General features: G+C 33.3%; 2 protein-coding genes across 4 annotated transcripts; one reads left to right on the forward strand and one right to left on the reverse strand.

Annotated features, from left to right (window-relative positions):
- Positions 1-1,462: 1,462 nt before the first annotated feature.
- On the forward strand, positions 1,463-5,599 carry LOC139892014 (diacylglycerol O-acyltransferase 2D-like). 2 transcript variants are annotated; one of them, XR_011773954.1, is made up of 10 exons: positions 1,463-1,809; positions 1,899-1,973; positions 2,875-2,960; positions 3,104-3,210; positions 3,306-3,461; positions 4,464-4,550; positions 4,645-4,742; positions 4,841-4,928; positions 5,258-5,460; positions 5,502-5,599. XR_011773954.1 is itself a non-coding variant. In XM_071875042.1 (9 exons), the coding sequence occupies exons 1-9, from the start codon at positions 1,589-1,591 to the stop codon at positions 5,357-5,359; spliced, it is 1,020 nt and encodes a 339-aa protein (XP_071731143.1). In that variant the 5' UTR covers positions 1,463-1,588; the 3' UTR covers positions 5,360-5,599. The 2 variants fall into 2 exon arrangements, 1 of the variants encoding a protein (XP_071731143.1); XM_071875042.1 differs by having other exon boundaries at positions 5,258-5,599.
- Positions 5,600-8,332: 2,733 nt separating this feature from the next.
- Positions 8,333-14,795, reverse strand: LOC139892015 (WD repeat-containing protein 55-like). Of its 2 annotated transcripts, none has more exons than XM_071875044.1 (16): positions 14,698-14,795; positions 14,473-14,619; positions 13,872-13,904; positions 12,421-12,485; positions 12,224-12,311; positions 12,067-12,139; positions 11,376-11,482; positions 10,824-10,866; positions 10,684-10,740; positions 10,536-10,612; positions 10,343-10,391; positions 10,166-10,212; positions 10,020-10,093; positions 9,049-9,104; positions 8,843-8,975; positions 8,333-8,578 (listed from the first exon to the last, which is right to left on the reverse strand). In XM_071875044.1, the coding sequence occupies exons 2-16, from the start codon at positions 14,565-14,567 to the stop codon at positions 8,508-8,510; spliced, it is 1,068 nt and encodes a 355-aa protein (XP_071731145.1). In that variant the 5' UTR covers positions 14,568-14,619; positions 14,698-14,795; the 3' UTR covers positions 8,333-8,507. The 2 variants fall into 2 exon arrangements, with proteins under 2 accessions (XP_071731145.1, XP_071731144.1); XM_071875043.1 differs by having other exon boundaries at positions 14,694-14,763.
- Between the last annotated feature and the right edge of the window lie 820 nt (positions 14,796-15,615).

Genomic DNA, 15,615 nt, shown 5'->3' on the forward strand with positions numbered 1-15,615 from the left:
CAATTTCGGGTCACCAAATTTGCCTGGTTCGAGCTCAAATTTCCCGCAAAATGTTCGGGTAATCGACCATCTGACAATGTCCCGCAATGAAATCTTCTTCAACATTTCAATAATGCAGCGGGTTTTTTCACAGTTTCTACATCAACAACAATTTCGAAAATCATTTCAAAAACAATACCCATCACAATTCTAACAATATTCGCAACCGGGCGTTATGCCATTTCAGAATCCATGTACGCAACCATGGCACAACCACAACAAACTTTCACACCTCTAAATAACGAAGAAGTAAAAGAACTTTGTGGTGATCCGCATCCACCACAAGTACGGGTTCGGACGAGTCAAAGAAGAAAAGAAAAAGATGTTGCAAAAGAGCCACATCTTAAAAAACTGTGGACTTCGACCGAAGAAATTTCTAGGAGTTTAATAAAATAATCGTATAAGGATTTTATAATTATTGTAATTTTTCATTTATTTAGGACTTTTAATAATTGTAATCGTTTTTTTTTATTAATTTAAGTGTGTGTTTTATTAATTTAAACTATTATATGTGTATTTTTTAATAAAAAAATGAAGCAAGTAAAAAATTAATAAAAAAATGAAGCAAGTAAAAAAACTCAAACAAAAATGAAAAAATAATAAAAAGGTGGGATCTATTGTTCTATCATTCAATTATTACCTAGTACCATTACAAACTCCATCACATCACATTTACCACTTCAATACTATTTCCCAACAAATATTATATCACGTCTCATCACACCTTTACCATTACAAATGTTTTAAGAATGATAAAGTAGAAAGAGCGTGATTGGTAAGTAGGTATAGTGGTTTAGAAACACAGTGTGACTCACAATATTCAATAACTAATTAAATATAATAATAGATAAATACTTTGTTTGTTACCCGTTCTCACATAAAAATATATATAGTTAAGAAATATCGTTATCATGTTATATTTTTTTATCTTACAGTTTCTTATTACTATTTATTTAACTTTTTATTTTACATGTATATTGTAATTATATATAAAAAAACTTTATTCATAATATTTATCTATTTATAGAAATAGACTATTATTTGCGATAATCCGAAAAAATTAGATTGTTAAATTTGAAAGAAGGGAGTAATACTTATTTCGTCTAAATTTATTATTCGGTATCCTTTTTAAGAAATGTGTCAAATTAATTTCTGTTTTCCTACATAAAAAAATAAGAAGGTAAAGACCATTTGTAATTTTATTTTATAAATGTAATACAAAAATATATATAATACTAAATTATATAAACTAATAAAATAAAATAAAAATATAATGTAATAATGATATTTATTAATAATATATTTTTTGGTCTAAAAAAATTTAAATTTAGACAGGCTGAGTAAAATTTTACTATGATATATCACCGATCTTCTTGTATAAATAAAGAAAAATAAAGAAACGGAAACAAATAGCAACACGAAAACAAAGGTGCACACTTGGTGATAGTAGTTTGCAAGCCTTATATTTGTGCTACATTAATAAAAGTCAATAAAACTTTTGACTTTTACACTTTTGTACAACTCAAAAAGCGTTTCGTACTCTCATCTGATGACCACGCCACTACCGGAGACCAACGGAATCCAACCCCAACCACAACCAAAAACACCGAAGAAGATGACTGAGAAATCAAAGCCGGTGGAGTTCACCGGAAAATCACAACCACTTATTCACACAGCAATTGCAATGATTATTTGGCTCGGTTCCGTACACCTTAACGTTGCCATCATTCTCGCTTCTTTCTTTTTCCTTCCTCTTCATAAATTCTTTCTGTAAGTCATTTTATTGTTATATTTTATATTTTTATTATTTGTTTAATTATAATTTTTTGTGTTTGTTGATTTTAAATATTTGTTTTTAGGGCTTTTGGTATGCTTGTGATTTTAATTGTGATCCCGATTAATGAGAGGAGTAGATGGGGAAGAGCTTTAGGCAGGTTAATACTTTGTAATTAATTAATTAATTTATTTATTTTTTATGTTTTGTAAATGTGAATTGCTGTGTTATATATGCTGCATAACTACTGGATGGATTCCAAATGAACTAATTTAAGCAAGATCTTGGTTCCGTTTGTTGCTTTAAGCCACAAAATTTTGCTCTAAATGGGACCGCGTTTTGATCGTTTTACAAACTAAACCAGTTCAAATTATTGTAATCATGAACCTCGTTTTAATGCATATCCCCATCGTTGCTGGTTATCAACGTTTTTTTTTTTTAATATCGGAATCATGAATTTGGTTGCTCAGTTTGAGTCGTTGTAAACGAGACGAGACGAGACGAGCTCGAGTGGGCTCATTTAAAATTTAAAGAGCTTGGCTGGTTTCGAGCCTAATGTATTAGGCTCGAATTGTATTTTTAATGAATCGAGTTTGAGTAGCTCACAAGTAACTCGACTCATTTACACTCATTTGTGAGGTTAGGACCTTAGGTTGACTGACATAGACAATAGAAATTAAATTTAGAGTAAATGACAGAATCTACCTTTTTTAAGTAGTTTCATTATTACTCATAGCACCAAAAAGGCAGTTCTCTAACTTTAAATGTATAACTGAACTGAAGTGCCAGATTTCCAAAAATATGAGTCTACACTAGCCTAATGCTTGATTGGCGTTTTTTTTTTTTTTAAAAGGTAGAAGGTTTTCCCTGTTCGGGCTACCTGGGAGGGCGAGTAATCCGACCCCATACTTTGATATACGCAGTCCAGCAAAATTACTCCCTGGCTGTTTCCAATCCATCACTGTTTTGATGTACTAGTACAATTTAGCAAAGAAATCTGATACTTATTAATAGTTTTATCCAAGTATAAAACGTTAATTAAAAATCTTTCTACTTTTCAGGTATATATGCAAGCATGCTGTAGGTTTTTTCCCTGTTACTTTATACGTAGAGGATTATAAAGCCTTCAAGCCCGATCAGGCTTATGGTAATTGAGTACATTATGTTCCCGACTCTGCATTTTTTTAATATTCTACTTTGGCTACCATACTTTCTTAGTTTTATTCTTACTCTATTAAACATTTATTATGTTAATTTTAAGTATAACTATTTATGCCATGCTGCACGCAGTTTTTGGTTATGAACCCCATTCAGTTTGGCCAATTGGAGTTGTTGCACTGGCAGATCTTACAGGTTTTATGCCTCTTCCTAAAATAAAGGTCCTTGCAAGTACTGCTGTAAGATCCGATAACCCTAATGCTTTACAAGTTCCAAATATTATGATTTTGATCGAATATGATATGTCTAATATCCAGAATAAACGTCAACACAGGTATTCTATACACCGTTTATGAGACATATATGGACATGGCTTGGACTAACACCAGCAACAAGGAAAAATTTCTCGTCTCTTCTAAAATCAGGTTATAGCTGCATAGTTGTACCAGGTGGAGTTCAGGAGACATTTTACATGGAGCATGATTCCGAGGTACAACTCTCAAGATTAGTTAGTGTTTGAACATACTTAATTTGAAGAGACATGATTAGTGAATTTAACATTGTGTGATTTAAAATAAATAATTTCTAACAGCTGCCTTAAGGTTGTCGTTAAGATGCTTAAAATACTTGTAAATTTTAAATAATCGCCGTCTAAATGTCAACATAACCACTACGTACAAGTTTTTAAGCACCTTAACGACAGTCCTAAGGGTCGTCGTTAGAAAAATCCTAAAAAATAGTTAGTCTTCGATTTTTTTAGCAAGGATCTTAGCTAAACATGTTATGAAATTTCAACCGTCGAAGCGAAATCATATTCCCTCTATTCTATTGTAACGGTTTCCTATTAGAGATGTTCCTCTAAAGTTGAAGGACTTGTTCTTTTATTATTATTAGGGTTTCTTTTCTTTTTTTCTTTTTTTTTTTTTTTGGTATATTGTTGCGCTGAAATGGCCTACTAGCCCATTGTCTTGATATCATATAAGACGGTTTGTTACTGATATGAATTTACACAATTCAGTAAATTTATCATACGGGTGGATAGTAAAGAGACTTGGCTAATAGTGAAATAGGGTTAAGTTCACCATAATGTATCAAATTAAAATTTCGCATTCATAGTTGTGTCACGAAATATTCGAACCTCCATTGTGTAATGACTAATGAATTTGTTATTTCTCATTATTGTATGTAATTTATTGTACTTCTACCGGTGTTTCATCATATAAAGTGTCATGTGGCATCCTTATAAGTTGTCACGTCACCAAAATACATAAAACAGTAATAAATTGAAAATTCATTACACACAATGAAAGTCCAAATTATTCGATATACACAATGTATGTCAGACCTTAGTTCGATACATTTCGATGCACTTAAACTTAGTGAAATATTATGTAATATTGTGTCGATGTGGATGCATATTCTTCTTTTAGCATATTCTTAAATGGTGGATTAATTGTACTTTGAGGTGATCTGACATGATAATTCACAATAGATTGCCTTTCTGAAAGCAAGAAAAGGATTCGTACGCCTTGCAATGGAGACTAACAGCCCTTTGGTTCCAGTTTTTGGCTTCGGTCAGGTATCATTTACGTTCATTTGATCTTTTTATGAACTCCTCTTAAATGCATTGTCTTATTATTATATGACTGAACCAAATATGTTTCATGCTGAAGTCATATGTTTACAAGTGGTGGAAGCCACGTGGGAAATTGTTCTTAAAGTTCTCTCGGGCTATAAAGTTCACTCCAGTTATGTTCTGGGGTATATTAGGGTATGTGCAGTTTATATGATTTTACTATTTGGTAAATTCAGGAAGTGCATAATCTGCATTTTTACTAAATGGTTTGATGGTTATTTTATTTATTGCAGGTCTCCTATACCCTACCGCCAACCGATGCATGTGGTGGTTGGTAAACCGATATATTTTAAGGAAAATAGAACGCCTACCATGGAAGAGGTACCATAGTTAAAACTAGCTTTAACGCGTTTCTTTTAGGATTCTTATAACGACAACCCTTAGTGTTGTCATTAACACGCTAGAAAGTGTTGTATATAGCGGTTAATTATTATTTTTAGGGTGATGGTTATTCATATGTCCCTTTAGTTTTCTCCTTGTTATAGACAGAAATTGAATTACAGTTTCTTCAAAATACAGAAAGGTACATTTCGAATTGAAGCATTGTTTCTAAAAAAGTGATTACTGGTCCAACTCACGAAACAAATATGGGAGAAAAGTTGTATAGTTTGTAGTTGATTTTTAAATCTCATTATGAAATTTGACTGCAGGTTACGGAAGTACACAGGGAGTATGTGGACGCAATTAAAGATCTATTTGAGAATCACAAAGCAAGAGCCGGTTATCCCGATCTTCAGTTAAGAATTATGTGACTTGATCACAGGGTTACATTTCTGGTTTGAATGAAGTTGGGAAATTGTTCTCCCACTGTAAGCAGCAACTCTGAAATAGAAATCAAAAGTTGCTCAAATAGGTGTGCAACTCTGAAATAGAAATCAAAAGTTGCTCAAATAGGTGTAATCAGTTGTATACCAGTTTGTACAAACTTAGAAAAATTTGACATATTTTGTATACAAGATTCTGTTTCTAGCTATTTGCAACTTCACTTGCAACATACGGAGTATTTTTTTTATTCGTCTATCAGCGTCGAGGTGGCGTAATGGGTGGGTCAGTCCCAGAGTTTCGGATGTGTTGGATATTTGGTCAAGATATGGGTCAGTTGTCGAAAATTCACGTGTTTTTATTTTAACGGCGATATCGACATCGAATGTTCTCTTTTGTCACCCACACACGCGTTAGGAGGATACCCAATTCGCAGTGACGATGTTGGCAGTACCATCGAAGGTTGGGAAAACTCCCAGAAACATTTCTAAATCGCATTGATGTTGGCAGTACGATCAAAGGTTGAAAACTCCCTGATTGGAGTGAGAATTGAACCTGGGTTGGAGTGAGAATCAACCATTGAAACCAATTTTGACACGATCGGATCAATCAAAGTGTAGTTGGAGATATAGATTTGCAACAGTTAATTCTGATGCTAAACAATGTGGAGAAGAGTACTAAACATTATGCCATGGTTGATGGAAATTTATATCGCAAACAGATGATTGTTATTAGTATGAAACCAGAATTGAGAACTTTTTTTTTTTTTTTTTTTTTTGAACGGCAAGCTTGCATCAGTCCGGACCGAAGCCTAGTCATCATTTGCACACACACACGCGTTCGGGCAGGAAACCCGAACCACACTCAGGGGATCCGACCCTTAAACCATCCCATACGGGGCAGGCGGGCCGGACCTTAGTCCCGGAGCAGGTCGGTAAAACCTTCCCCTTGGGCCACCCTCAAGGAATTTCTTTCAAATAATATCTTTTGTAGGTGACGAGGCTCGAACCTGAGACCTCTAGCCCGGCGGGGGTGCTAGGCACCACCACATGTCCACTGAGCCAAAGCTGCGGGGACTTTTCTATTACAACATATGTAATAGAAAAGCATGTTTTCACAATGTTTTCTATTACAACATATGAATTGAGAACTTTTCTATTACAACATTTTCACAATGATACTATATGTGGCCATTCAAGAATACATGGTACTGTTACGAAGTTGAAAGCATGTTTGTATTGGAGTGAAATGTGCAAAGATGTTAAACACTATGTTCGATTTTGTTTAGTATGCCAATGGTGTAAATCGGATCTGGTCATGTATCCAGGCAGAGGCGTTTTCGCGCATGGGCAACATGGACAACCGCTCAGGACCCAAAAATTTGAAAGGTCCCAAAATTTTGAATAATTATTTGATAATAAAACAATTTTCGAATAGTTAAGTAAATTTTACAACAAAAAAAAAAAAAAAAAAAAAAAAAAAAACTGTCAAATAAATATTTCATAGCCCGTGAGGAAAATGTGTACAAGTTACACGGGTTACCTAAAGTAATTGTGAGTGATCGGGATTAAATTTTCACAAGCAATTTTTGGAAGGAGTTCTTCAAGATACTCAACGTCAATTTACATTTATCAACCGCGTACCACCAACAAATGGATGGTCAAACTGAAGTTGTCAATAGGAGCATTGAGTGTTACTTAAGATGTATATGGGGAGATAAACCAAAAGAAATGGTCAAGTGGTTTCCTTTGGACCAAAGGGCTTCTGGCCTAGCGGTATCAAGGGCATCAACCTTGAGGTTATGAGTTCGAGTCCCGTTGTGGACAAAAAAAAGTGTGTATGTTTGTTGTTCCAAAAAGTGGTTATCTTTGGCCGAGTATTGGTACAATACCAGTTTTCATATGGCAATTCAAACAAGACCTTACCTTATGAGGTGGTCTAAGGTCAATCACCTTTGACTACTACTACTTACGTAGCAGGTAGTTTTAAAGTGGAACCAGTGGTGATATCGCCTATTTTATACATGTTTTAAAAACCATTTTAAGGTGATATCTTGCCCATTTAAGCTAAATTATATGGCATTTCCATGAACATTTAACGTATTATGTGCTTGGAATGGTTCATATATGTTTGTAGGTAATGGGTTTTTGTGCTCAAATGATCAAAAGTCGAAGGATAGAGGACGCATGAAGAGAAGTAAATTCGAGTTGCTGATCTGGCAGAATAGCCGCCGCCTAATCATTAACCAACGACTAGCATGTAAAAAGAACCCCAGCTAAATGAAGAGCCGCTGGCTAAAATGATGAATTTCTGGTTTCGTATGAAGATCATGATAACAGATGCTAAATGAATAGCCTCCGACACGAAAAGTTTCTAGAGAATTTGAGGAATTTTTGAGGGATTCAAACAGCCGCCGGCTACATGTCAAAGCGCAAAAGAGCGTCGGCCACACCATACAGCTGCTCGCAATTTGAAATTTCGGGGTGCGGGTTATACCAGGCCATTTGTCATCACTTATTTTTATTAGTTCTCTCTCAAATATTAGTTAGGGTAATAATAGGTTTTATTTATTAAATTTACTCCGTATCCTTCTTTCAACCGTCAATTAGTTTAGTCTTAGCGTATAATTCATCACGATTGTGTGCCAAATGTAATATGTTAAAAAAGTGTGTTGTGATCATGAATTATTATCGAAACGAACTATAGTGAAATATATTTGAATTAGCTTTAGGTTCAAACAAGAGAATTTTGGATTTATTCTTTTCAATCTTCAATATTTGCATGGTGAAGGTTAGGCTGCGATTTTGAGGAACAATTCTCCAAATTGAGATTTTGATTTTTATTCTGTGATCCACTCAGCATCGTCGAATTGGTAACATCTATTTTACCATTACCAACCCGTACACAACCGTCATTCTTTCCATCGTTTAAAGTACCACGAATAACAAACAAACAGAGACTATTAGAACAAGTTTCCGATGATGCAACTCAGAAAGAAACTTCAAAGAATCGAGTACAAATCCCGGCATCGCAATTTTTTGACAAAAGAAAAGGCAACTGTATTCCCCTTTTAAAAAACGTTGAGTGCCTTTTCGCAAGGTTACATGATCCAATCATCCAACTTACCATGAGCATAAACTACAGATCTGCAAAGAAGTTACTTGAGTTATCAAGACCTTTAGCTACTCCATTGTTTTTCCTCTTTGTACCTACAGGGTAAAGCATAAAAATAACTCAATGTTAGATATACATGAGTGCATAAACGGAATGCATGCAGATACGTTTTATAATATGATCAGGTAAGACAAATTTGGTATTTTCAAAGTCGATACCTATTTTTCTCTATCACTTGTTCAACGCAATATCTTATAATTCTTGTTTACAGAATATTTACAATTGCTCAATAAAGATTAAAGTATTGACAATCGATACATATTGTTATAAATTAATAATGTTATTGATAAAGACACTACCTTTAGATGGTTTTTGAGGAGGAGCATCATCAGTATCCATATCCATCTCATCATCATCATCATCACTTTCAGCAGCTGATTTACCCTTTACTGTTTTTCCAGAATCTTGCAGTAGACTATCTATATCCCATAGCTACACATGAAGATGGCGACAGTTTGTCAGTTATTATGCAATAAAAACGAGCATAGGAAAACTAATTACGCACCTTCAATATTGAATCGTGTGATATGCTTCCAAGAAACTTTCTATCGTGAGAAAGTGCTACAGACAGAAAGCATGTGTTAGAGACATTGAAACGATGACGTTATTTAAGAATCTAGAGACACCAAAAGAGGTGCGTCAGACAGGCTGGTCGAAACGGGATGGGGTGGACCCACCAACATGCTTTCAAGTCTGTAATCAGGTAATGTATAGCATATAAGATAAGAACTATATCATGATCAAACTAGCTACGTATTTCCGTCTAACTAAAGTGATTTAGAATGTTGTGAGAATTTCAATACACATTGGAGAAATTTTGACCCATTCCACCAGGTCAATTCATTTGAGCCATTTCATTTTCAACCAACCATCTTAATTTTACTCATTTGACCTGTTAAAAAACATATACAACCCAGATGGCCCACCATATTCATATATTGGGTTGAAAATGCAATATTTACAAGGTTCCAGTACCATTGGATAATGACTAGCATTTAAATCCCTGATATGACAAGGTTCATTCATATAATTGCACATTGTCTGTCGTATTTATTATGCTACATAGAACAAGAGTGGCAAAATAGGCATATCAGATAAGAGGGGGAAAACGGGTAGACCATATGGTTGGTCCAAACAGGTGCGTCAGGTTAAACCACCAACATTTTTTTCTAAAACTTTTCTTTACTTCATGAATAATCAAAATAATAAATACAAAAACACAAAATAAAGTTGTAATGTAAACTCTATATTATGACACTTTTTAGGCAATATTGCCGATTTGTTTTTGTAGCTACATCTCTTATTTATTACCTGTCTGACCCAATTCTTTTTTACCTGAATTTTTGTGAGCAATAACATATAACCTAAACTGACCAACATCTATATAATGAGTTGAAACTGTCTCATCTAGCGCACATACATATTAATATTTATATATTATATATACAACATATCCAAATTATAAATGAGGCATACCAAGACGCTCAACAGGATACTCTGAGTGCTCTGCAATTGGCTGAATTACTCTGTTCGGTAGTATACCTACCAAACTAAACAAAATACAAATAGGAGCTTGAAACACACAACTTGATTACACAACAAAATTACAAAAGCCTTCTTACCTGATGAGACCATTTTCAGTTCCAGCAATAACTCTGTCTTCATCAAGCTAAAAAATATGGAGATACGCAAATAATTCACTTAAAATTATAAGCTATGTTAAAAATTACAGATACAACTTTAAAAACTGAAAGACATAGTAGATTGAGCAGATATAACTTTAAAAACTGAAAACCCACCTTTAACAACGCATTCACTGGATTTGGAGAGAGAGCTGTAAAGCGGTCACTAAAAATACAGAACAGATTGATAAGACAATAAGAGACACTTCCCACCAATAAAAATTTTAATAGTGCAGCAAAACTTCATATCTCAAAATAATTTTGCAATTATTAAAATATTAAAATAAAATATAAAAATATTAACATTTACCTGCAATCCTTGAAAAAACCCCAGGAGTATAATAAAAGGGTTCCACTTTCGGTTCCACAAATAACTTTTCGACCATTCTGAGTACCAAAACCAGAGTATAAGTAAACAAGAAATTCTGATAATAGTATGACATGAAACACGTTCATACCTTCATAATGACTATTGATAATGGCTCATCTTCCGAAAACTCAGAACGGGTTTGAACCTACAATTATAAGCGAGATTAGATATGTATCCATTAAAAAAATGATGATTTTACACAAAAATCCCAAAGAAAGAGATACACACCTTGTTACTTCGCAGATTACTAACAGATAGAGTGCCATCTCCACTTCATAATTTAAATGAAAATAAAATGAATTATAAGATGGCAAATATTGTGCACTTCCAAAAAATGAAGAAAAAAGAGATATGACAGTTTAAAATCTAACAACTGATCAACAAAGTAAGTACATTCTACCCAACACTATACCATAATAAACTGTACCAAATATTACACTTCAAACAACTTTAAACAGTTTAGCCTATTTCCTATATACTATGTTATTATCAGTTCCCATTTTACTAGTTATATTTAAAAAATACCCCAAGTAAACCAATTTGTATGACACCTTTACTTTAAACGTTGAAAGGTTAAATATGATAGAAGTGTGTTGCTTCTAGTGAGTAACTAAAAAAAAGTTTCACAGCATAAAAAGGTGATAAGTAGGAGCATTAAACTGAAGATACTTGGGTCAGATTCAAGGTCAAAATTGCAATATCGGTACACTCTTCTTTTGTAACAGAAAAAGCTTCATTCTTTAATAGATCTTCATCAAAAGAAGAAGGGAAATTTTCTACCTTGTTCCTAAAAGTTTCATGGAATCAGGCTCGAAGGTCATATCGGTGATATAATCTTCATGAACTTGAAATGAATTGCAGCAGGTCTGTTGTCTTGTATCCCATACCTACACAACACAAATATGGCATACAAGTTGATTGACAAGATGAATTTTATGGTCTCATATTTAATAGTCAAGTTTATATAAAATAAACCCAAACTTGAGCAACACCACTCAGGATGGTCTGATTAGAAGATAGCACTATAGGCGGATCAAAACAAGTTGGCGAATGGACATAATAAGTTCTAGTACAAGTCAAAGACAGGTTGGCGTTTATACAGTTTTTTTCTACTATTGGTAAGACAGTGTAGTCAGATTGTATTGAACTGCTAGCATTTGTCCACCTGTTAGATTTTTTATAGATACTTACCATGTTAATTCTGATTATAAAAACGGTAATATTTCAAACGATAAATAAAAACATTCAAATAGAACATTTAGGAGGTTGCATGCAATTAAAATAGGGCTTGGTAACTTTCAACTTGTTTGACCTTTTCCAGTTTTGGCTAAAAATGTTGATTGACCCATTTTTTGAGATAATACATAACCTATATCAAACTCCTTTTAAGTAAATGGGTGATAATCGCAGCATCTCGTTTGATAATCTTAAATCTCAACCATTTAATGCAGGAGGAAAGTTAGAAAAATACCTTTATACACCCATCGTCACCTCCAGAAGCTATTGTTGATTCTGTTAGATTAACCAACCGATTAACAGCTTTCCTGCAAAGAAGATAATTGTTTAACAATGATTCTTAGTAATAACAAAAACATTATCCGCCTCTAGTAGAAAAAAAGGAGACGTACTCATGAGAGTTTTCAAGACGAGCAACAGGAGATCCCGTTTCGATATCAGTAGCCAGAATTGAACAGTCTGGAGAACCTGTAAGGATTACTGATGCCAAGCACATATCCACAAACATGTTTACATAAGCTCATTTTATGAGAAGATAGCGTACAAGGTATTCATGAGTTTATGGTATATATCCAGTGTTATGCATTACCACGGCCTTCGTTGATGAATCTAACAGCTCTACAAGATTCACTGTGTGCACGAACCTTCAAAACCCTAAAATAATAGATTATCATAGAAAACCAGAATGTAAGAGCAACTAATTTTATGAAGATTAATATGAAATCTTTGAGTTTAATCACTTTGATTCAGAAAAAATGTATTTTGGCGGGGACACCTTAACCCTGTTTGCCTATGGCAACCAACAATCCCACCCTGAAAGGGACCTGTGCCTTTAAAATACCTGATACCCACAATGTGAAGGAACGGGTTCCAACCTGCACCTCTGATTCAAGCCACACACATGTGGGCCCAGGGATCATAAGCATTGGGTACCATTGAGCTACAAGCTCATTGGTAAGTTTCAGTGTTGCAAAACTCGGCCGACTCGGCCAAGTACTCGGGGAGAAATCGTCAGATCGGAGGAAACGAGAAATCGGCCACAAACTCGGTCAAAACTCGGTCAACATTGGTCAACTCAGTCAACGCCGGTCAGACCTGCAAAATTTACAACTTTTTTTTGTTTCTCACCTTTTTGATATTCTTGGGGGCTAGAAAATGAATTTTGATGGATGAAACTGGAAGTTATTTGCCGGAATTTGAGTTAACGAAACAAATGTTAAGAAAGAAAGAGTTAAAAATATAAATAAATGGGATAAGAATAACATATATGAGCTCTATAAGCTAATAAATAATATTATAAACTTAAATATATATAAAATGTACTAAAAAACTAAAAGGTCAACGAAAGTCAACATCCGAGTTCTCCCCCGAGTCGCGAGTTTTACAACCTTGGTAAGTTTAATCACTTGTTTCTTTTAATATAACCATAGCATGAAAAACGCCTCATGAAAATAGCTTTAGGCTTTAACTAATATGATTTCGCGATGAATAATACTTAGAATTAGAGACCAACATTAGGACAAGTGAAAAATTCTCAACTTCAACGCATGAGTCTTAAATTTAAACTGAAACGGAATTTTAAATTCTGAAGTCAATGAAACTTGATTCCCCATCCAAACCTCAAATTTCACTGCACCAGACACTCGTTAACTATGGCTGTGTTGGGATGTGCAAATAAATCGATTATTTAGAAACAGAAAAATCATTATAGAGAGGGTTTATCAAAATCTATTAGACGTCTGATAATTATCTAACGTCACAAAATCGGGTCTTAATTTTATCAATACAATTATAGACATAAACAGTTTATCATGTATTCGTACATCTAAACACCCCATTAAATCATTTCACACAGATGCATATTATTAAAGTTTGCAAACTTACAGCCTTATTTTCATCAATACAATTCACAAATTACAATTACACACATTTTTCAAAAGAATTTTAGATGTGGCTATTTAATTGTTGGTACAACCAACCATTTAAATGAGAACCAACAATTTCACCATCTATAATCGTGACAAGGAATCATTTACTGACCTTTGCGGCTCCGAATTTTCAGAATATCGATATCTGTAACGTATTAACATTCAACAACTTAGTACTTTCACATTTATTTTATGCAAAATAGAAAAATAAACTAGTGAAATGACCCGTGGAACCACGGGTTGTTTAAACGAAACAGTTTAATAATATGTTTTAGGTATTAAGTGAACGTAAATGCTAAAGTCATTTAGTTTAATGACCCGTGGAACTACAGAGTCCGACTAAGAAACTCGTCAGCCGAACATTTCATCAAACACCTAAAAATGCATATTAAACAATCCACATCCAATCATAAGAGATAATATTGGTTGTAATTTTATTTTAAAAATGTAAAATAAAATATAAATATAGAATTAGTTTACTTCTGACTAACTTTTATACCTTCTCATACTCAATTTAAAATAATTTAATTTTAATTTAAAATTATTTAGATTAATGACATACCCCACCATGCTTAGATTTTTTTCTTTTATTTTTTAATTTTTTTATAGAAGGTAATAGTCTCATTTATGACATTATCATTATAGCATTTTAATAGAAACTATAGATAGATAGATAATTAACAAACAATTAAACATAAATAAGGAACACTTACACAAAAAGATTTCCGGTGATTAAACCTGCAGCAACTAACTGACTCGAAGGATGAAAATCGAGGTCGAACGCAATATTCTTAACATTAATCTCCATATGAATCAACACTAACAGTAACACTACAATATTCTTTATTTCTCCACTTAATCTACATAATTGAAGAAATTAATCAATGAATAAGCTTTAGAACAAATGATATGTGAATATTGAGAAGCAACTTACCTACTTGGTGAAAGATTTGGCAGATGGAAGGGATGAACAGGGGAGGGTTTACATAAACCCTAAAAAAATTAGAATGATTTTTAGTGAATTTGTTGATTTTGGTGCCACTAAAATGTATTTTCCTACTTTAGGCCCACAAGTTGTAGCTTTTTTATAAATATAGTCCGTTATCTAAATAGGTAATAGGTAAAGCAAGTTAAAAGATTATATAATCCTTCAACTAAGACAATTACTTCACATGTGAAATTATATTTTTTGGTTAAGAATAAATAAATGTAGGGGGCTATTATGGTGAACTTTAGTTATTTTACTACGTATTTAGTTGCTACTTGATCAATTAAATTTGAATTAATTAATTAAATTTAAATTAAATTATATTATAATAACTCGGGAGAATCTCATTCCAAATTTAAAAATTTTAAATGTGTGATTTTTCTATTAAATAAAGAAGAGTTTTTTTTTTTTTTTTTGAAAAGCAGAATATTATATAAATCGAGAAAATCGCAAGTTACAACAAGATTACAACGCACGACCGTAGAGATGTCAAGCTAGAATCCTGCACAAAAATAAATACAAATAAAAAAACGCACTAAATACAAATATTATACAAGTAAAGATCGTGGATTATGTAACCAATCGTGCCATTCGATCTTTCTCTTCTTGCAACGCTTCGCAACCCAATCAGAAGAAATTTTAATAAGAGTCAGCATGCTGGTGTCTTAGAATACTAATAAACTCGTGTTATTTGTTCTCATAGATGATAAAATGTTTTGATTATGTATTGAGCCACATTGTTCTAGGAATCCCCATGGATTAATTTGTTACAATAACCCCATGGATTAATTTGTTACGACAATTCCAGATTAACCATAATAACAATACTTTAGGAATGGAACACAAGTGATGTTTTTTTCCTTTCCGT

The sequence above is a fragment of the Rutidosis leptorrhynchoides genome, chromosome 2, assembly GCF_046630445.1.
Source record: "Rutidosis leptorrhynchoides isolate AG116_Rl617_1_P2 chromosome 2, CSIRO_AGI_Rlap_v1, whole genome shotgun sequence".
In the NCBI taxonomy this organism is placed as follows: domain Eukaryota; kingdom Viridiplantae; phylum Streptophyta; class Magnoliopsida; order Asterales; family Asteraceae; genus Rutidosis; species Rutidosis leptorrhynchoides.